A 23,869-nucleotide genomic window follows, 5' to 3' on the forward strand; every position below is an offset into this window, starting at 1 on the left:
TGTCTTCTTTGGTAAAATGTCTATCAGGTCCTCTGCCCATTTTTTTTTTATTTATATATGAAATTTATTGTCAAATTGGTTTCCATACAACACCCAGTGCTCATCCCAAAAGGTGCCCTCCTCAATACCCATCACCCACCCTCCCCTCCCTCCCACCCCCCATCAACCCTCAGTTTGTTCTCAGTTTTTAAGAGTCTCTTATACTTTGGCTCTCTTCCACTCTAACCTCTTTTTTTTTTTTTCCCTTCCCCTCCCTCATGGGTTTCTGTTAAGTTTCTCAGGATCCACATAAGAGTGAAACCATATGGTATCTGTCTTTCTCTGTATGGCTTATTTCACTTAGCATCACACTCTCCAGTTCCATCCATGTTGCTACAAAGGGCCATATTTCATTCTTTCTCATTGCCACATAGTACTCCACTGTGTATATAAACCACAATTTCTTTATCCATTCATCAGTTGACGGACATTTAGGCTCTTTCCATAATTTGGCTATTGTTGAGAGTGCTGCTATAAACATTGGGGTACAAGTGCCCCTATGCATCAGTTCTCCTGTATCCCTTGGGTAAATTCCTAGCAGTGCTATTGCTGGGTCATAAGGTAGGTCTATTTTTAATTTTTTGAGGAACCCCCACACTGTTTTCCAGAGTGGCTGCACCAATTTGCATTCCCACTAACAGTGCAAGAGGGTTCCCGTTTCTCCACATCCTCTCCAGCATCTATAGTCTCCTGATTTGTTCATTTTGGCCACTCTGACTGGCGTGAGGTGATACCTGACTGTGGTTTTGATTTGTATTTCCCTGATGAGGAGGGACGTTGAGCATCTTTTCATGTGCCTGTTGGCTATCTGGATGTCTTCTTTTTTTTTTTTTTAATTTTTTTTTCAACATTTATTTATTTTTGGGACAGAGAGAGACAGAGCATGAACGGGGGAGGGGCAGAGAGAGAGGGATACACAGAATCGGAAACAGGCTCCAGGCTCTGAGCCATCAGCCCAGAGCCTGACGCGGGGCTCGAACTCACGGACCGCGAGATCGTGACCTGGCTGAAGTCGGACGCTTAACCGACTGCACCACCCAGGCGCCCCTGGATGTCTTCTTTAGAGAAGTGTCTATTCATGTTTTCTGCCCATTTCTTCATTGGATTATTTGTTTTTCGGGTGTGGAGTTTGGTGAGCTCTTTATAGATTTTGGATACTAGCCCTTTGTCCGATATGTCATTTGCAAATATCTTTTCCCATTCCATTGGTTGCCTTTTAGTTTTGTTGGTTGTTTCCTTTGCTGTGCAGAAGCTTTTTATCTTCATAAGGTCCCAGTAGTTCATTTTTGCTTTTAATTCCCTTGCCTTTGGGGATGTGTCAAGTAAGAAATTGCTATGACTGAGGTCAGAGAGGTCTTTTCCTGCTTTCTCCTCTAGAGTTTTGATGGTTTCCTGTCTCACATTCAGGTTCTTTATCCATTTTGAGTTTATTTTTGTGAATGGTGTGAGAAAGTGGTCTAGTTTCAACCTTCTGCATGTTTCTGTCCAGTTCTCCCAGCACCATTTGTTAAAGAGACTGTCTTTTTTCCATTGGATATTCTTTCCTGCTTTGTCAAAGATTAGTTTGCCATAATTTTGTGGGTCTAGTTCTGGGGTTTCTATTCTATTCCATTGGTCTATGTGTCTGTTTTTGTGCCAATACCATAATGTTGGATTTTATGGGGAGAATGCATTGAGGTTATTGTCTGCTGTAAGCATATTTTTTTATCATCTGTTTTATGTTGGTCGAGTATCCTAATGTGTTTAACACTGAGAATTTGAAATATCCTGTTATTGTTTGAAAGACTTATTCACATGCTGCTCTTTAACCCTCCTAAAATTCTAACTTTTCCCATGGAAACGGAAATGTTTAGTAAATGTTCAGAACTTTGTTGCTACCTTATGTACTTCTATTAAATATATTCAATTATAAGATTAGATAGAAGTTAGAGCTACAATATTAGTAATGACATTAAAGTTATGGCACTTTTCTTAAAATAGCTTGCTTAATAGTCATATTTTCCCTTGTATGTCACCTGATGTATCATTCTGTTTTTTTAAAATTTTGTGATTGATATAGGGAAACGAAACTACTTTAGTTTTGTTTTCAAAGTTAATACTTTCTAGTCATTTTATGATTAACTGTTTTTAGCAATAAAGCCCTTTGATCTGAGTAAAAGGGAGAGCTAAATCAAATCTCAGAGTTGAAAGCATGCTATAGAGACACCATTGGGATATATGTTTAAATTTGATATTTTCTCTATATTATAGAATCATTATTAATAACGTTTCAATGATCAGCTTGATGCTTCAGAGTTTTTACACATTTAGGATTATTTCCTTAAGCTATATAAATGTATTGCACAAATTTACCTCCTTGGTAGCAACTCATGCGAGTATCTGTTGTGTTGTTTCCCCCTCAGCACTAGGTATTAAGAATTAAGACATATTTGTTAATTTGAAAGGCAAAAAGCTTTGCTTTAATAATTACTTCTTATGAGGAACAGAGACTCAGTAGTGATGCCAGTGAGGATTTGAACTTTTGTTTTGCCTCAAAGCTCCTAAACCTATCCTCTATTTTTACTTTCTCCTATGGAGAGAATTAGGCAGCTCACCTCAGTGGCTTACTATGAAGATTACCTGAGACAAGGTAAAGCAAGCTCTGTGCCTGACACAAAGCAATACTTACTATACTTACTAGAATTTATACCATTATTATGATAATTATTAGTATAATTTTTAACTTTGAAGAGAGTATAATGTAAGCAGATCTAGATTGATTTTTTTAACTGTGCTGCTTCTATAACTTGGTTGACCCCTCTGAGCATTAGTTCATCAGTAAAATGCATGAAATAAGAGATTAGAATCATAAGGGACTAAATATGAAATCATAAAAGGGTTAAGTAGGTAAGAAAGTGCTCTGTTGATAGTAAAATACTGTATAAATGTAGTATACTGTGTCCTATTCATTCTATTTATTATTGTCTTTGGATTCCATGGCAGTTGTCTGCTTACCTTATAATCTTGTGGCTGAGTACTTAAAAATTCAGTTTCAATGACAAGGAAGACTCCCATAAACTGTGACAATAAGTTATTAAAATATAATAAGTTATTACATGGTAGAAACACTTAGAAACCAAATTAGCTATGCAATGTATCACTGTACTTTGTTTAGTCTCATGGAAACATCATATTTAAAGTGAACAAATGTCCACCATTTAGTCATTGTAAGATTTTCTCCAGGCAGTAAGGAGGAAAATTAAAACAATGTCTGATGTTGCAGTTTTGGAAATGATTTCTCACTGATAAGAAGAAGCATGGTTGATAGACAGTATACTTTACCAATAAATCTTTTATGGTAGGATTTTTGCCACCACCAAGCAAGTGACCTGTAGTAACGATCAGGGAGGGACATTTATGGGAGTGTCGGCTGGTTTCCTTCAGTTTAGGGGCAGTGAGCAACTGACAGGAAAAATGAAAACATAAAAGTTGACAGGGGCAGATTCTGGAGTACCTTGTTTAGGGGATTTCAGAGGATGATCCAGTGTCCTAAGCTCGGGCCCCAGCCTTCCAGCTTTCTTGCATTCTTACTCTTTGTACTTTCTCTTTGGTGTAACTGAGTCTTTTAATCCATTGATTACTCCATCTTCTCACCTTTAGGCCTTTGTTCCCTTCCCCATGAAGCTTTTACTCTACCTATTTCAGTCAGCTCACACTGTGAGAGTCACTTCTTGCCCATCATTCTGTTATCCCTGAGCATCCTTGACCAGCGCAGCCTCTCAGCTGCACCTTAATCCTTAATTTAATCACACTTTCAAAATCTCCTTGTAACATAGGGTAACATATCATAGGTTCTGGGGATTAGGATATGGACATCTTTGGTGAGGGAAGCATTGTTTTATTTGCCATGGAATAATTTAAAATAATTGGTGAAAGCTTAAAAAGACTAAAATAATATATTTTTTAATTATGTATTTTTTTCTTTTTAAATTTCAATGAAAAAGTTTTCTTTTAGTTGGTTTGTCTGCTCAAATTACAATGGAAAGAGAATCCTAGATCTTCATCTCTGAAGTTACAGTAAATATTTTCCACATATTCCAAAGTTACAATACTAACTAGAATTCTAGAACGCTCAAGATTTTTATTCAGAATAAGCCAAGCTGAAAATAATATTTTCTGCCTTCCTCACCTCCTCCCTCTCCATCTACCTGTTCTGTCTCATGAAAAGGAGTTAGAGGTTTTCAGGAAAGAAACATTTAAGTAAAGATGATATAAGGAAACTAAATCTTCTCCTGGGAAAAAGGACTAAGACTCTTCAGAATTGTGTACCTTTAATACACAGATCTAGAGACCAAAGTGGAACAAAGAATCTTAAAAAAAAAAAAAAAGGAAACATTCATCTAAAGTTAATATTTTTCTCATGATAGATATCAAATGCAGCATCGCTCCATACTGGATAGAGAACCCAGATCTTGCACCATGTGATGGTTACAAGACAGGCAAAGCAAAACACAAAAACAAAATCATGAGCGAGCCGAGTCAAAGTTAACTAATCATGGGGAAGCAACTCCAAAGATTTTTCCACCAGAGTGGAATCAGCTGATTGATACTTGTATACAGATATAGGACACAATTTGTTTTCTAATAGTGGAGGCTGGAGTTCATTTTTATTATCCTTGTGAACTGATAATAAATACCTTGTAGTTGAAAGAATACCCTACTTGCAATCAGAAGACAAGAAGCAGAGTTCACTTTTTTTTTTTTTTTGCCTGTGTGATTGTGACCAAGTCCGATAACCTGTTTGAGCTTTAGTTTCTTCATCTATGGAATGAGGACAAAAGTCCCTACTTTAGCCATTGGAATGTTTGATTCTATGTGTGACAGTGACTACTATTATTCGGCATTCTGGGGCTTTCAATTAGTCCATGAGGTTCTGTGATCAGTCTTCTCAATGAATTCATGTTTCATGGCTATGTACTTTCTATAACTCCAAAAAATTTAAGATGGGAGTGTGTTTCTTTGATTCTAAAGAAACATTGTTCTTCTGTGACAAGGAGAGGTGAATCTACACCTATGTACCGGAAGGCCTTTCCTACATGAAGGCATGATTACTTGAAAAATTTGATTAATGTAGATAAAGTAATAACACATGCATTTAAAACACAAAGAGCCAGAGATCATCATATTTACTAGTTAAGTAAAAGAAAGACAATGCAAATTTTACCTTTTTTCCCCAGAAATATAAATAATAACTGTAAAAATTAAGTGATAGAAATGTATGTATGAAACAAAGCCATTTTCTGCAGTTTGTCAATCAAAATGAATAATCTCATAGTCTCATTTTCAATTAGATTATTTTAATATTTAACTACCTAAAATGCCGCAATCATATTCTTTAGAAAGTGGTTAGACTGGAATACTGCAGTTCTAATGATGACATTTTATTATGATAAAAATGACTTCATTAATTGATGATCATATATCAACTCATAAAGTAGATAAAGGATATAAAAAGTTTTCAAACCCAAGATAAGATAAAACCACTTGAATTGTTTAGAATTTTTTTTCCAGGAATAAACCTTTATGATCTTTTTAATCTCACAAAATACACAAATTTCTTTGTTATAAATTCAACTACCTTATGTGGCCTGTGACTTTCTTCTTCAAGGTCTGTATAAGTTGATGATATATTAATATTATCCCAAATCTAACCATTAGATATATTAAAGATGAAAAATATAATGCATTTGTAACAGAATGATGCAAGCAACGACAAGAATTAATAGGGAGATTTGGATTTTGGTCCCAGGTATTCTTATTTATGGTTTTGAATCTATTTTAGAACATGTAAGATTAAAAATAAATGCACTGATGACTTTCCAAGGTATTTGAAATAAGACCTTTTAAAGAAGTCAGTCTTGTTGCTCCTTTATTCTGTGAATTCTTGAAAGAACATTTACAACTTCATAATGAAAATGATTTAAGGTCACTATACTGAGGATGAAAAAAAGTACATTTAACTATTACATTAGAGCTTTGTTTTAAGTTGAAAGTAACTGTGAAGTGTAAAATATCATCTAAGCCCAATTGTTGACTTCTGAAGCAAAATGTCTTTTGCTTTATAAAAGTCCTCTTATTAAATATTAATGTTTAAGTTTAAATGCAGTCATATAAACTTTTTAAAAAAGAAATTTAAGACATGTTAATGAATCTAGCTTAAATAACTAACTTGTATATTTCTACATTTACGGAAGGCAAGTTAATTGTATGAGAAACTTCTGAAGCTTCCAAGAGTAGTATCAACTCATTTAAACTACATATAAATATGTCTAATAATATCAAAAATATAATGTTACACCTGAACAATTCCTTCTTATTAAAGGGAAAACACATCTTTCATTCATTCAGTTTGTCTGTTGAATCAGAAGGCACATTTCTTCATCGCATTTCTTCCCCAAGAGATAGTATATGCTCAATTTGAATTTTGATTATTGATACATTATAATTTCAGAAAATAAAATAGAATTAAATATTGTGCTGAAGTTTTAAAAAATAATAGTGCAGGCCTATTTGAATTTTTAATTTATGATGTTATAAGATTAAATAAAATAATTTATGCAAAGCCTGTAGCATAGTCTTTTCTACAGGATGTTCACTCAATAAACAAAAAGAGTACAAAATCTATTATCCAGAAAACTAGGGCTAGGTGTGTTTTAGAATTCTTGGTACTTCAGATATTGAAATGTAATGTGGTACATTACTACTCATACCTTGACAACCCCAGAGGGGCCCAAGACTGCATCCCATATTCAAACACATTAATATATCTGCAGAAATTCCTATGAATATCTACTATAAGTGAGATAAAGAAAGATTATAAATAGCCTTACTTTATTTCAGATCGGATTTTGTCACCAAATGGGTTTGCACCAGACTTAAAAAAGCAAACAAAACAGCAACAACCCCAAAACTACTTCTGGTTTTCAGAGCTTTTTGGATTTTAAAATTGCTATTAAAAGGTTGAGAACTGATAATGAGAGTTGTGATGCAATTGGATTAATAAATAAGTCTGTATCTATATCAATGGGTTGAATGCATGACTTTGGAAATATAAAGAACTAATAATTATTTAATTTAGGAGGATTTACTCCTATATAACCCATACAAACTTTGAGTGAACATTTTGTAAAATATGTGAAAGAAATCCATAGGACCTAGGGGAAAAATACAAAATTGATTGCTCCACGTGTAATTAGAGCTTGGGAGTTCATCATGTTTAGTTCTAGGCCCTCTTCTAATTCTGTACATCCTCCACAAATCATCTCATCAGTTATCATCTAAGTGTAAATGTCAAATTAGTTGTATCCATGGTCCATACTTGACTTCTGAGTTCCAGAACCATTTGTCTAGCTGTCTACTTCACATACCCTCTTGGATATCTTCAAAACTTCACAAACTCAATGTGTTCAAAAGCAAACTTAGGATTCTCTGTCCCTCCCAAAACTCCAGTCTTCTCTGGGAAGGGCATCACTATTCATTCAGTTACTTAAGCCACAAACTCAGGGGTCATTTCTTAATCTATTTTGGAACATCTCAAATCCAGCTACTTGTTTCCATGTGACTACCTCACCCTTGTCACCTGACCTTAGTTCAAACCACCCTTTTTTATTTCCTGCACTCTCCTTTTACCCCCTAGAATTTATCTGGCTGAACTACTACTCTCCCCTTTGCTGTGGTAAAGAGAATAAGACACATTTATATACCTGCAGGATTGCATGGACTGGTTGTGCTGGACTCTTCTGTCCCACACCACACTGTCAGCTCTCTGCTCCAGTTCTTTAATTCCTCTCAAGCATTTTTCTCATCTTGCTTCCTCCCATCAAGGTCTTTGCACATGCTGTTCCATCTCCCTGGAATTCTTTCTCGGAATTCTTTCTCTATACTCTTGCTCTAGTTACTTCCTTGTCATCTTCCAGATTCAGTCCTATCATCCCTTCCTCTAAGCCATCCCTAACTTCTGTCTAAATAATTTCTGTCCCCAGGCTCATAGTCTTAGGTGTTTCTCCTTCCTATTACAGAGCTTGAGAATTTACAGTCATTTGTGCGATAGTTTGATTAACATCTGTCCCTTTTGCCTGTCCAAAAGCTGCATGAGGAGAGAGACCATGTTTCATTTTTCTCACCACTGTTACCTACATAAGTATCCAGGCACACACGTTCATTTGAATAACTTGCTTCCCTTTTGTCTGGGTCATTCTGCTTGCTTTTGTGATACCTTTTACTTTCACATAGTTTATCACATTGTGTTACAATTATGTGTTTAGTTATCTATCTCTCCTAATAAACTGTGAATTCTTTGAAGACTGGATTGTCTCTTTTGTTCATAACTATATCCCCAGAACTTATTATAGTTGAATAAAATCTGATCTGTAGTAGGCACTCAAAAATATTTGTAGAATCAGTAAATGCTAAACCTGAGTACAGATGTTCAAATATATTTTGAAGTATTATGGTTCAAGTTATCTCCCATGTTTCATATTAACATATTTTAGTCATTGATGTTGTTGCCAGTTGACTTGAGTGTGTGCAGGTCCTTTTGTGTTGTTCTGAAGCCAACATGAGGTGGTTAGACTCTGGATGTGATTCTTAATTGATGTTTGTGGCTCAAAAACTCCAAATACACATGCTCTTAAAAACCGATCAGCACAAGTAAGCCACGATTATTGCTGTTATTTGTTCTAATTCTTTTAAAGGTATAATATAGTAATTCTTCTGAGATGCTAGCATCAACAAAACAAATCAGTGCAAGTATAGATGGAGCTAGATTGAATTATAAGGGAAGCTTAGACTTTATAGTGTAAATACAAGTGTACATGGAGTACAAGCATTTTTACTGATAGAACACTACTGAATTAAACAAACTCTGCTTAATAATATTAATGCCTCTTTCAAGTCTTCTAAGTGGAGGTCTCTCCTGAAAGACATACCACTGGAATTATCCAAATTCAGATGATTGTGACTGAAGGAATATGTTACAATCATATTTTACATTATTATCCATTAAATAGCTTTGGATTATATAATACTCAGCTGAAATATGCTGACAGTTATTCAGAAACCTAAGTAAAACTTTTGATGAACCGGGCCCTACTTTGTTCAATAGTTATATCTCAATCAGACAAGCTCGACTGTATAATTTTAGGTTTAGTCAAGATGAGATTTATGGATATATCATATCCAAAGACTGCTATGAAGAAAGTAAGATTTGAAGAAATGAGTTATTAATCTTTACTGTATAACATTAACAAATGTCATGTGGCATTTATGAGTAGGTACCTAGAGGTAGTAGATTCATAAGCCCCCCAAAATAGATTTCTTCTTATATACCTCTGATGCTAGGAACATAATGAATAGTTACCTATTACTCACTTGTGAAGTCCAAGCTTTTGCTTCATTTATTAAATTCAAGCTTAGTACAAAATTAACAAAATTAAATAAGGACTGTCATGTTGTAGTGAATGGTATTATCTGTGCTGCTTTTTCATAGGGGTGTGTGAGTGTGTACATGCATGCAAATGCGTGTGTTTGGTGGCAGTGTATGTGTTTTTATTTACTATCACAGAGTACTATATTTACTCTAAATCTATTTCTTGCTGAATAGATTTCTGTTTCTCTCCTTTCAGATAGTCTAAACATGCTTATTAGGTAGGTGTCCATGTTTGCTTGATTGATTTGTTTGGCTAGTCAAATTAATGGTGATAAAAAGTCTTGTTATTGAGATAATTGCTCATGTGATGTTTGCCATCACTTTTTAGTTTTGAGTTTCAAAAGGCCAGTACCCAGAAGGTGTTTTATCTCCTCCCAGGTCCTGTGCCCTCAGTTTAGATAAGTGGTCTCCAGGTGGATAGTGACACATGGGTCATAGACCTGCTTTCTAGAGAGGAATGACTTTCCCTTGGGACTGGCTTTAACAAAGAGCAAACTCTCATTAAATGTTAAACTCTCAGTAAATGTTGAAAGAATTAGCTGAGGGCTTTTATCATTATCTTATGGTTTCTCTATAAAAAGATAACATTTTAAAAGAACCTTATATATGTGAATGGATCATATTTATAAGTATTTATATGATAGATGGCAGTATTAAGGAGGAAAGATACAACTATGTATAGATGGAGAATCACAGGGTTGGTGGAGTCCTTCAAAGATTTTTTTGGTGCAACTACCTACTTACTTCTAAAATTTCTTTGTACAATATACTCTCTCTGTTGTTATCCACTGATGGGATATGAAACCCATACAAGAACTAGGTCAAAAGACTACAGTGTAGAACACTGAAAAGTAAATTGGAGCAATGAACTCATGTATCTAGGAGCATAATTTGAAAACCACTGTGTGAAAGTAAGAATGACTCCACATGGGGGCATAGAGAGTCCTTCTAGCCAACACTGCATGGCTGGCCCACATTACTCCACAGTCTTCTACCTACCAAGAGATCTTACACCCAAATGCAAATAAGGTCAATTAATAACATTTTGTTAACATTATTTAATTGCTAATGAAATCTTTGCTGATTTGTAAATTTGAACCCTCACAAGCTTGATCTAAATTCTGAGACTTAAAATTTTTTTTATTAGATTATCAGTTACCCTAAATCATCTTTTGTTTCACCTACTATTGTCAGAGAATGATAGCTGACTTTTTTTTTTTTTTTATGACATTAGGCTGCTTTCTCGTGGACCTCCATCAATTCTCTCGGTAATAAGGATTCCTGCATCTATTCTAGTCTAAAAACAAATAGAAAAAGGAAAACAACAACAACAACAACACAGATACATACATCTTGCCTTTGTGAGGTGATTCTCCAATCATGTTTCCTGAAACCAGGAGTATGCATTTTTTGCTTCCTGACCAACTCCTTCCCTTTAGTTTATTGTATTTGCAGGAGTTTGTGTGATTCTGATTTTTTAAAAAATTGTTTACCCATTAAGCACATTGCTCTAGTTCTCGCATTAGTGGTTCTAAACATTTGTGTAGCTCACTAATACGTTATTTCTAACTTCTTAAAAGATCATATCCCTTTATAAGAACATGGGAATCTAAACTGCATTTGAAATCTTAAAAAAATAGACTTTTAAGCTAGCCTTTTTAGTTTTTTAACTCCAAATAATGGAACTTCTTGTTAACACCATAATTTCTATCTAAAGTTTAGTTTGAGACAATTGATATCAGAATGATGATCATATCAGGTGACCCTCTGGATCAGTGTATCTGAACATGGAGTCTGCAGTGTAAATTGCCCTGGAGGCTGGAAGTGCTATCTAAGTGTCCAGTCACATTTGTACAAGTTAATGTATTTTGGACGTTTCACTTGCACTGATGCATATTATGCTTTGGGCCTTTTTTCCGAAATAAACATAGTGGATGTGATGGTGCATCGCCTAGATGGTCAACTTCGCAACTGAGCCACTCTTCCCTGTGCCTGATCCTGCTTTCCTCACCCTACTGTGGCTCAGGTTCTGAAATCACCCACCACCTCCCACCCCATGAAACCTCCCCTAGGCAAGTCTTAGGCTGTATTTCCTGGGTGACCCAAATTAAGAAAATATTTTTTTAAATATGGGATATGAAGAATTTCATTGCATATTTTACAAAAACTGCTTATTGGAATTTTGTTCAATATTTTGTTAAAGTCATCCATGAAAATATGCAGCTTATAAATTCTCAGGTATTATTCATAAAAATATTTGTCTCTCCTCAGAACTGGTATGATCTAATTACTTAATAAGAAATATATATTAGGTTGACCCACATGGGGCAAACACTACAGATCAAAAATGCTCAAATGTCTGCAATATCACAAGGTTCCACCCTATATAATATATATACATATATTAAACTTCCCATTTTCCCTTGGCTGCCAGGATGCTCATGGATAAATTTTTGTACTCAATTGAAATATTAATCTTCAGCCTACACTTCCTGGTATAAGTATCTCTTACCACATTCACACTTTATATTTATTTATAACTGTTTGGAAAATACGGAGACTATAAGTACATACATTCTTTTAAATGGAATAAAATAGACTTCTGCGTACAGACAGAAGCTTGGATTTGACCATCGTTATGTTTAGTTTGCAATAGCAGCGTGTCAGAGTGATAGTGTTCAAGCATAGTACAGAGTTCTGGGGATATGATTTACTTACTGCTTTTGTAAGCAAAATTTCCTTACATTTGGATGGTCTCAATCTCTTTGAAAGTCCAATGAACTAAATCACAGTCTACAGCTGCTCCAGCTTTCTAGGTATAAACTTTGATATTCTGGTCATGGTTTACCAGCTCTTTTAGTGGATTCCCAAAGCTCTCCATGGTATTATGAAAGTTATTCAAACACTGTACTTTAATGAATCATTCATTCATTCATTGAACACATGCGAACACAATTTTAATCACCTGCTGTGTGCCATTCTCGGGGTTATGTACAGGATGAATGACAGTAAAGCAGCCAGCAAGGTAAACACAGTCCTTGCCCTTAGATATCTCATATTTTTCTTCTCTTTCTCCTCATATCTTTCTTTTTCACTAATTTTTTTAATGTTTATTTAGTTTTAAGAGAGTGAGAGAGAGGGACAGAATGTGAGCAGGGGAGGGACAGAGAGAGAGAGGGAGACACAGAATCTGAAGCAGGTTCCAGGCTCTGAGCTGTCAGCACAGAGCCCGATGTGGGGCTTGAACCCACTGACCATGAGATCATGACCTGAGTTGAAGTCGGACACAACCGACAGAGCCACCCAGGAGCCCCTCTCCTCCTATCTTTCTAAACTTGGACTAGACCACAACTCTATGAAGGCAGACACTGTGGTTAGTTCCCTTCTACCTTCAGTGTACCACTCAGTGCATATGCATTTGGTACTCAAAAAAATATTCTTAAATAAGTGGATAAATGAAGAATGGCGACCTATCATTTCATCTACTTTATCTCACAAAATACTGGGGCCTTCAGTAAAGAAATCCAATAGCTGTGTGGCTGTGACTTCAGGCCAGGCAATTTAAAAATATTTTAAAATAGGTTGCATGTGGTTTAGTTGCTGCTTTACACTTACCTGTCTCATTGTTCTGGTATCAGTTCATTATTGAAGGAGATGGAGATTTTCTGGGCAGTAGTTTTTTTTCACATCCTATTATTATCTTTCCCTGCTCCACTAAGCTTTAATCCCTTATGCTTACCCTATAACTGTTCTCTGACTGTCCCAGACAGTCTTCACTTTTGCCTACTAACCCATTGTAATTCTCTGTAAAAAACAAAAAAACAAAGAAACAAAAAAAAACCTCCACAATAATTTAGGCATAATTAGGGTTGATCCCATTTTATATTTTATTCTGTATCTGTATATAATGGTCTAAAGAGGAGATGGTAGTCTTGCTTTGAGAAAGGAAACATACTCGTGTGAGTTCTTTTCGACAACTAACATTTGTGACCATCTCCCAACTTCTTGTCTTCTTTCTTGTTTGCTTTGATCTTTTGTATTTGAGATTTCCTTCCCTTTGCCGCATGTACAGGGCCATTTCCTTCCAATACCTGATTTATAACCACTTTCTCTTATAATTCATTTTAAAAAGCCACTGCTTTTTGTGGCATTTTTAATTCATTGTACGCAACCCTAAGCTTTGGCTTTGCACTTTAGTCACTTCAATTATTTATTCAAGGGCCAAGATTGCATAGTGTTTAAGAAGGCAGGTTCTGTATTCCAGCTCCATCCCTTACTAGCAGAGTGAGAGGAGGCATGTTATTACATCCCTCTGTCTCAGTGGCTTCATCTACCTAGTGCAGTGAGGATACTAATGATACTTCCCTCCTAAGGCTGTAACAAAGATTAAATGAAATAATGAATGTAAATAGCTTAGCACAGTGCCTGATACCTGTTGCATATTATTAGTATTAGTATTAGTATTTTTACTGTAATTGTATATTAATACTACCCACCTAGATCATAAGCTTGTAGAGCCCTGGGATCACATTTACGACTTCTCTTGTACTCTTGATGTAACACCAAATGCAGTAAGTACTCTAATGAAGGCTTAGAGTCAATGGATGCAAAGTGAAAAATGAATTAGTTAATGAACGTTGTAAATTCTGATTCAACATACTTTTCTCAGAACGGGAGGTATTTTTCATTTGTAGGTATACAATGTTCTTTAGTCTTCTGTCACATTGTATGATTTGTAAATCTGAAGATGCTACTTATAATGTATATTTTGTGTGTATATGCAGATTAAGAAGGATTAACTAAAACTGTAAAATAATCTAAATAGCTACCCTAAAAAAATTACCACTGGCATTTTAATGAAATGTTATTTTACAACTTTAAAGCTCATAGCAATATAATTAGTAATATGTGTAATCTTTATTACCAATCTTAATCTTTTTTATATGACTGAAAAATTATTTTATGGAGGTACAATTAAAATAATGCTAAAAATGTCAGCATAACAGAATTAAACTAAAGTAACTACTACAATATTGTACCCCAAACCAGCTAATTTAAATGCAAAATACTTTGTAAAGGCTATTTATCTGAGCTAATGCATGTTAAGGGATTTAAGGAGTAGTTTGTGTCGCTGAAATAAAAGGAAAAATAAGCACTGTACCGCAGTCTTTACTATTGTTTAACATGAGGGAAATATTAAATAGGTTTATATATAGGCCACTTGAGGAAAATGTATTAGAAGCCACATCACAGCATAGTAAATATAAAGAGGACAGGCAGGCAATACTACTTTCAGAGTCTTTTACAGGAAAAGCTTGAAATGCTTACAATTGCCCTTGTGCAATTAATGTTAAATCGTTAACTGTGATAACTAACAGAATTTTAAGGCTGTGTTTTGAAAAGGGCTTTCAAAATACTGGATAGTTGTTTAGTTGACACATGACACTGGTTAGATTTTTCTCTGAATGGTTCCTTCAATTCATAGTACTCTACATGATTATTATTGAGAATATGGAAAGGTTTAAAAATAAGATGTTATTTGTTAATTAATTAATTAATTAATGTATGGAACTCTATACTTGGGCTTGAACTCATGACCCTAAGATCAAGATCGAATCAGATGCCCCTAAAAATAAGATTTTTAAAAATAAAAATAAGTCTAGCACAGAAACTTTAAAAAATATGGAAAAGTAAAAAAAAAAAAAAAGTTACCTACATATTCACCACCCATAAAGAATCACATTTCATATTTAGTATATATATTTCTAGTTCTGCTCCATCTTGGATAATTTTTTAAAATATTTAATAATGAGGCCCCTGAGGGGCACCTGGGTGGCTCAGTTGGTTAAACCTCCGACTAGCTCAGGTCACCATCTCACAGCTTGTGAGTTCAAGCCCTGCGTAGGGCTCTGTGGAGACAGCTCAGAGCCTGGAGCCTGCTTCAGACTCTGTTTCTCCCTCTTGCTGCCCTTCCCCCGCTCACGTTCTGTCTCTCTCTGTCTCTCAAGAATAAATAATAAAATATTAAAAAAAATAATGAGGCGCCTGGGTGGCTCACTCGGTTAAAGGTCTTGGCTCAGGTCATGATCTCACCGCTTGTGAGTTCGACCCCGCATCGACAGTGCAGAGCCTGCTTGGGATTTTCTCTCTCTCCCTCTCTCTCTCTGCCCCTCCCCCATTGCTCTCTCTTTCTCAAAATAAATAAACAAACGTAAATATACATATATATATTTAATAAAAAATAGTTGTGATTACGTCCCATAGAATATTTTTTGTAATATAAAAAATCCAGAAAATACATATTATATGAAAATTACTAATAATAGTGAATCAGCTATATTTTCCTTGTATTATTTTAGGCTTTCTTTTCTGGAACCTCAAAAAGTATCGGGGCTTATGTGTTTATTCCAAATTTTGGTTCGGCTGCATATTATTTTGAGGGCTATTCTTTAAAAAATGAATTAGCACTAAAAATATTTTAGTAAGTTTAAATTACTTCTTAAAAACTATCACCTACTAGTATCTTGTATAAATTATGACAGAAGCACGAATCATAAATTTGAGAGAAGCAGATATTGTGGTGTGTCTGTCATAATTCAGTTGTTGAAGGTGGAACTCGAATTCACCAAATGTTACCACACGTTTGTTCTGTTTCTATTTTGTAGGTCTCAGCACACCTGGAAAGTCCTGCGAAGTCCCAGCTACAGAAAGTGCAGAGACAAGTAAAACCCTTCATGACCCTTGACTACCAAATCGTCAACCAGACTCTTAAACGGTCACAGCCTCCAACGCCAAGCAGTGCGCTTCTGCTACAGCATGGGCACCCTTCTCCCGAGAGTGACACTGGCCTTACTGGAAATCCACTCACCAAGTTACTAACTCTTGGGAAAGAAGATGACAATGTGGAATGGCATGTATGTCTAATAGCTACTTATGAAAACCTATAATCAGGTTTTGAGAAAAAATGTAAAGAAATTGAAGTCTACATTTTTATAGTAAACATTCCAAATTCAAATGCATTTAACACAAGGGATGTCTTCATGGATTCATATATAATAGTTAGTTATGCACATCTTAATTACTATGCATAATAAAATATAACAACTCATTTTTCAATACTCGTTTCAGTTATGTATCAGTGTGAGTCAAACTAAGCTCTAACAGTAATTTATATTAGAGAGATTTAGCTTTGTAAAGATTTCCTGGTATATTTAGTTAAAATATTTATCAATAGTTATATTATCTTAAATACCCATTAAAATAAAATAGGAAGAAGTTTTTTAAACAGCAGTCAATATGTGCTCTGTAATAAGACTAAAAAACTTATTGCACTTAACATTTTATGGAATCGTATCTGGATTTCTTACTATTAATTATTTACTCATTTATAGTTTTCACAAATACATGTCTACCATTTACTAAATTACAGGAATTTAGAGGTGCCTGGGATACAAAATGAATAAAAATGTGTGATGTCATGGGGTTTATATTTATTGTGACCTGCTTATGAATGAATCTTCAAAAAGTACTGAAGAATTAATTGAACTGACAAACCACTAGACCTGGGGAAAAAGGCTTCTTTTAATATCTCAGTGCAGAAAACTACATTCATAGCTGAAATTTCTATTCCTTTCTTTTTCTTTTTTTTCCATTTGATTTGTTAGATGGAGCCATGATCCTATGATCTCCCACGTTTAATCTCCCAATCTACATTCCTGATGATTACTGATTTCAGGTTGCTGCTTTTTACCTATTAAGTCTGTAGCCTCCAGTCACCAAAGAGTAATGCTCAGTATCCCATTATGTGAATTACAAGTGACAGAGGAAGATTTCATTTTTTGCCAATTTTACTTTAATCTGGAAAAGGGAAAATAATAAGGATCTGGTAGACTGTTTAATAAATATAAAACAACCATAAAACAGGAGTCTTTGAAATCCAAAGCTGAGCATAAATCTTTACATGTATATTTACTTAAACTTCTCAGTAGTGGATATCTAAGGAATTTTGTTTAAAAAAGTGAATGTAGAGGTAGGTTTTCTATTCACTCTAAGAAGATCATAAAAATATATGTAGGATGAAAATCATCTGTATAGTAAATATTAGAACTCAACCAATACAATTTATCTTATAACCCCCTTCTTCCCAAGTTCATTTCATGGTGCAGAAGATTGATTTCTAAAGGAAAAAAAAATCCCAAAGGATATGCATATGCCAGTCCTAGGCAAAACCCAGAAAATTATCTTATCATGTATCTTATGAAATATGTTTTCTAAAAAATAAGAAAGGATAAGTAACATATATCAGTGTTCTCAGTTTTTCTTAGTAAATGTTTTTATTCTCTAGACACACAGGTTACTTTTTCTTTTATAATTTTTCACGTTTTAAAGGAAATTTATTTGATCATAGTGGTCTTTTCAATGGTGTCAAAGTTGCGTGTCTGAGAATGGTTGAAAGCCTCAAGAGGTGTGGAGTTCTAGGGGCGATGTGCATATTGGCTACAGAAGATTTTTTCCTATTTTTTTAAACCGTTGTATTTTCAACTAGGTATATAAAGTTTCTTCTATCATTAATGTCTAATCATAATGTTATCCAGTGTGTTATAGTTTTAATCAGTGTGTGTTCTCTTTGATTCGGTTTATCAAGTGCGCATTTTCACATCTGGCCACCATTCACGGTCTTGTTATCTTTCATAGCTAAGATGTATCCTATGTTGTTGCAATTTCCTAATATTCTTTGATTCGTGCTAGGCGTCCATGTCACAAAGCAGCAAGTGTGCAGTCTTTAGAGTCAGACCGTATGGGGTTAGAGCTACCACTTACGAGCCGCGTGGTCTCAATCCTTAACCTTCCCAGCATTTCTACGACTTGAAGAGTTGTTTTGATGCTTGCATTTTTAAAGTTCCAAACACAAAGGCAGAGTGGGGGCTCGGGAGAGAGTGGCTGTTGCCATCCTTTGGTGTTTCTTTCTCCTAAGCTTGTCTTCCTATGACATCAGAGAGCAGTTCATTAATTCAGAGAAGACCTCAGAAAATATAGTTACCACAGAATAAGTCTCTGTAGAGCATCCTTAGATTCAGGATCTGGGGGTTGGTATTAGGAGTAACTTGATGATGACAAATGGTTTCTGAGACAATGAAATAGAAAATCAAAAGAAGCTTTTTTTTTCTTTTTATCCTGGGCCTTTCCAGGATAAAATCCAAATTTGTACTCATGGCGCACAGGACCCTTCCACACTTAACCCTTGCCTCCTGATCCAGATTTATCATTTGGCGGCCGCATGCCACTCTGTGCTTCAGTCATATGGGTTCACTAGTGATTCTCACTAGTGGCCCAGGTTCTCTCCTCTCCTGTCCTTTCTTTACCAACTACTCATTCAGTCTCCAGCATTTGGCTAGATAATTGTAACTCTTCAAAATCCATTTCAGGTTTCTTCTCTAAGGTGCTTTTACTGGTGGTTCTCTGTGTAGAAGAATGCTTATTCTCTGCCTTTTCATGGCAATACCTATATCATATGGACAAAAATTGCACTAATCATAGCATTTTCACAGCACATGCTACATTTTAATTATTCATTGTCTTGTTTTCTTATCTGTTGTATCTCGTAGGAAGTATAAGTTGAAGGGGAGAGAAAAAAACATTAGCAAATAATTATGATATTATGTAGAAAGGACAATGGTATAAATAGGAGCATGAAAGTGCTGTTCTTATTCAGAAATGTCAGTAGTAAAACTTAGTCAGAGAAAGTGGCTAGTGGGGCATTTAGCTAGATGAGATAGCACCAGTGAAGAATAAAGATGGGGAACAGAAGAAAATGCGGTGAGCAGAAAAAGAGTAGGCAGATTGTGGCAAAAGGTGACACCAGAGATATAGGCAATGGACAAATCACGGAAAGGTTGGCACTCTATGCTCAGCATAGAGTGAAAGGTTTAAATGTGGGGTTTGGGGGCACCTGGGTGGCTCAGTCGGTTAAGCGGCCGACTTCGGCTCAGGTCATGATCTCACTCTCGGTGAGTTCGAGCCCCGCGTCGTGCTCTGTGCTGACTGCTAGGAGCCTGGAGCCTGTTTCAGATTCTGTGTCTCCCTCTCTCTCTGACCCTCCCCCATTCATGCTCTGTCTCTCTCTGTCTCAAAACTAAATAAACGTTAAAAAAAAATTAAAAAAAAAATGTGGGGTTTGGGGTGACATAACTGGATTTGACTTTAATATCATTGTCAGCTATGTAGGGGAGGGGTCCTGGAGGGAGAAAACCAGTTGGGAGGTTATTTCTATAATGCAGTGAGGGGGATGAGACCCTCTATTAGAACATGTTAGAGTTGAGGTATCTGGGAGACCACCATGTGGAGATGCTAGTGACAGCTAGAGATCCCAGTTTTCCCCGAGGAGAGTAGTCCAGACTGGAGGAAAATAGTTGAGACTTGTCAGCATGTGGGGAGTACTTGAAAGCTCAAATGAGAAAGAAAGCTCATGAGAGCTGTGAAGAAAGGACGGGATTGAGCCATCAACAATATTTAAGGGGTAGTCAGAGAAGAGGGGCTATAAAGGTAAAATAAAAAGATAGCGAGTGTAGTGTCCTCGAAGCCAAAGAGTTAGTTTAAAGAAGGAAGGAATGATCTAAATGCTCTGGTAGCTGAGTCTAGTAAAACAAAAGCTGGTAAATATCTATTGAATTTGGCAGTCAAGCAGTCAAGAAAATGGCAACGAAAGGAATGTCAGTAGGATGGTGGGCAGAAATCATTCTACCACCTTGAATTCAGAGTTGACAGAAGATGGAGATGTTTAGGATGGCTAGGCAGAAAGATAACAAGGCAAAGACATAGACGGTCCTAAACTGAAAATTGTTTAGTTGATTTGCAACAGGGTCTAGACTGCATCTAAAAGGAAGATTGCATTTTGATGAGTGAGATAATGGAATTTAAGATTTTAGAAATGAGTGGTTTACAGGATGACAAGACTCAAGGCCTGTCCTAAAGAGTAGGTGAAGAGAAGACTAAATTCAAATTTGTGGTTTTGAGAGAAGTGAGTTCAAATATTTAACTGCAATTATTGCTTTATTTTTCTGTAGAATTCTGACAAATTGTTGCTGTGGATATTTTGAGGTGTAAATGAATTTATGATCATTTGGTATTATTTTTCTTTTAAAATTTTATCAAATTTTATATGGTCTAATATTAACATTGCTGCTGTAGTTTCCTTTTAGTCATATTTGTGGGACATCTTTTCACTTTATTTTCAGCTTTATCTCTTACATTAGTTAAATGTTACAATACCTCTTACAGTTTGAGAGAGAGTTTCTTGAACAGTGTGTTAAACCATTTACATTCTTGTTATTACTATTAGGTTTTATTTTTTTCATATTTTTAAATTACTATACTTTGATTATTTGTCATCTTTTTTTCTATCCTCCATTGAACAAGTTACGTTTTTCTTTTTTTTCTTTGTTTTGTTACTCTAACTTTTCAAAATGCATAGTTATATTTTTTCTATATCTATCTCATTGTTCACAAAGATTTATGTTGTATCCTTAAGTAAAAATCTTCCTGAGTATGGTCTTACCTTATCCTTCTTGTTCTCACCTATCTTCCTGTACTGATATTTTATAGTATCTCTCTCTCTTTCTTTATCATCTCTCTGTCTATCCATATTCTTTTTGTTTAGGCCACGAAAAAGTTACTGTTACTCACTCATTTTTCTTATATTTTGTATAGATTTCATACTTTTATTTGTAATCTAACCGAGGTATTTCTTGGAAGAGTGTTTTTCTTTTTTTTAAATGTAAATTCAAGTTAGTTAACATACAGAGTAGTATTGGTTTCAGGAATAAAATTTAGTGATTCATCACTTACATATAACACCCAGTGTTCATCATAAAAAGTGCCTTCTTTGATGCCCATCACCCATCTAGTCCATTCCCCCTACCCACCTCCCCTCCATCAACTCTGTTTGTTCCCTATACTACAGTCTCCTATGGTTTGCCTCTGTCTTTATCTTATTTTATTTTTTCTTCCCCTCCCCTATATTCATCTGTTTTGTTTCTTAAATTTCACATATGAATGAAATCATATGATATTTGTCTTTCTCTGATTGACTTATTTCATTTATCATAGTATACTCTAGTTCCATCCACATTGTTGCAAATGGCAAGATTTCATTCTTTTTGATTGCCCAGTAATATATATATATATGCCATTACTTCTTTATCCATTCATCAGTTGATTGAAATTTGGGCTCTTTTTTTAACGTTTATGTATTTTTTTATTTTTACAGGGGAGAGAGGGAGACAGAGAGAGAGAGAGAGAGAGAGAGAGAGAGAGAGAGAATGAGTAGAAGGGCAGAGAGATAGGGAGACATAGAATCCAAAGTAGGCTCCAGGCTGTGAGCTGTCAGCACAGAGCCCAATGTGGGGCTTGAACCTATGGACCATGAGAGCTAAAGTCAGACACTTAACCGACTGAGCCACCCAGGCTCCCCTCAACCTTTTTTTTAATGTATGTTTATTTTTTTTTTTTGAGGGAGTGGGCTCTTTACATAATTTGATTATTGTTGATAATGCTGCTAGTAACATTGGAGTGCATGGCCCCTTCAAATCAGCATTTTTATATCCTTTGAAAAATACCTAGTAGTGCAATTGCTGGGTCATTGGGTAGTTCTATTTTTAACTTTTTGAGGAAGCTCCATACTATTTTCTAGAATGGCTGAACTAGTTTGCAGTGCAAAAGGGTTCCCCTTTCTCCCCATCCTTGCCAACATCTGTTGTTTCTTGAGTTATTAATTTTAGCCATTTTGACAGGTGTGAGGTGGTATCTCATTGTGGTTTTGATTTGTATTTCCCTGATGATGAGTGTTATTGAATATCTTTTCATGTGTCTGTTAGCCATCTGGATGTCTTCTTCAGAAAAGTATCTATTCATGTCTTCTCATTTCTTAACTGAATTATTTGGTTTTTTAGGGGTATTGAGTTTGATAAGTTTTTTATAGATTTTGGATACTAACCCTTTATCTGTTATGTCATTTGAAAATATATTTTTCCATTCCATTGGTTGCCTTTTAGTTTTTTTGACTGTTTCTTTTGCTGTGCAGAAGCTTTTTATCTTGATGAGGTCCCAATTTCATGTTTGCTTATTTTTCCCTTGCCTCTAGACATGTCTAGTAAGAACTTGCTGTGGTCAAGGTCAAAGAGGTTGATTCCTGTTTTTTCCATTAGCATATTGATGGTTTTCTATCTTACATTTAGGTCTTTCATCCATTTTGAGTTTATTTTTGTGTCTGGTGTAAGAAAGTGGTCCAGGTTCATTCTTCTGCATGTCGCTGTTCAGTTTTCCCAACACCATTTGTTGAAGAGACTATCTTTTTTCCTTGGATATTCTTCCCTGCTTTGTCGAAGATTATTTTTGGGACCATACATTTTTGGGTCCGTTTCTGGGTTCTCTATTCTGTTCCATTGATCTATGTGTCTGTTTTTGTGCCAGTACCGTACTGTCTTGATGATTACAGCTTTGTAATACTGTAATACAGGTTGAAGTCCAGAATTGTGATGCTTCCAGCTTTTTTTTTTTCTTTTCAACATTACTTTGAGTATTTGGGGTCTTTTCTGCTTCTATGCAGATTTTAGAATTGTTTGATCTAGCTCTGTAAATAATGCTGGTGTTATTTTGATAGAGATTGCATTGAATGTGTAGATTGCCTTGGGTAATATAGATATTTTAACAGTATTTGTTCTTTTAATCCATAAGCATGGAATGTTTTTCCATTTCTTTCTGTCTTCTTCAATTTCTTTCATAAGCATTCTATAGTTTTCAGTGTACATATCTTTGACCTCTTTATTTAGGTTTATTCCTAGATACCTTACAGTCTTTGGTGCAAGTATAAATGGGATCCATTCCTTTATTTCATTTTCTGATGCTTCATTATTGGTGTATAGAAATGTAACAGGTATCTGTACATTGATTTTATATCCTACAACTTTGCTGAATTCATGTATCAGTTCTACCAAATTTTCGGTGGAGTCTTTCATGTTTTTTACATAGGAGTATCATGTTGTCTGCAAAGAATTAAAGTTTGACAACTTCTTTGCTGATTTGGATGCCTTTTATTCCATTTTGTTGTCTGATTGCCGAGGCTAGGACTTCCAGTATTATGTTGAACAGCAGTGGTGAGAGTGGACATCCCTCCTGTGTTCCTGACCTTAGGGGAAAAGCTCTCAGTTTTTCTCCATTGAGGAGGTTATTAGCTATAGGTCTTTTGTATATGGTTTTTATGATGTTGAGGTTATGTTACTTCTATCCCTACTTTCTTGAGGGTTTTTATCAAGAAAGGATGCTGTTTTTGTCAAATGATTTTTCTGCATCTATTGAGAGGATCATGTG

At 35.3% G+C, this 23,869-nt stretch overlaps 1 protein-coding gene across 5 annotated transcripts in view; it reads left to right on the forward strand.

The window, feature by feature from the left end:
- The window catches only part of TFEC (transcription factor EC), a 140,859-nt gene that overhangs the window by 74,338 nt on the left and 42,652 nt on the right, over positions 1–23,869 (forward strand). For all 5 annotated transcript variants that reach the window (XM_040472180.1, XM_040472181.1, XM_040472182.1 and 2 more), the window contains one exon: positions 16,171–16,419. In XM_040472180.1, the coding sequence (XP_040328114.1) occupies positions 16,171–16,419 (249 nt within the window). The remainder of the gene's footprint in view (positions 1–16,170; positions 16,420–23,869) is intronic.

The sequence above is a fragment of the Herpailurus yagouaroundi genome, unplaced genomic scaffold, assembly GCF_014898765.1.
Source record: "Herpailurus yagouaroundi ecotype Mexico unplaced genomic scaffold, PumYag 100, whole genome shotgun sequence".
Taxonomy (NCBI): Eukaryota; Metazoa; Chordata; class Mammalia; order Carnivora; family Felidae; genus Herpailurus; species Herpailurus yagouaroundi.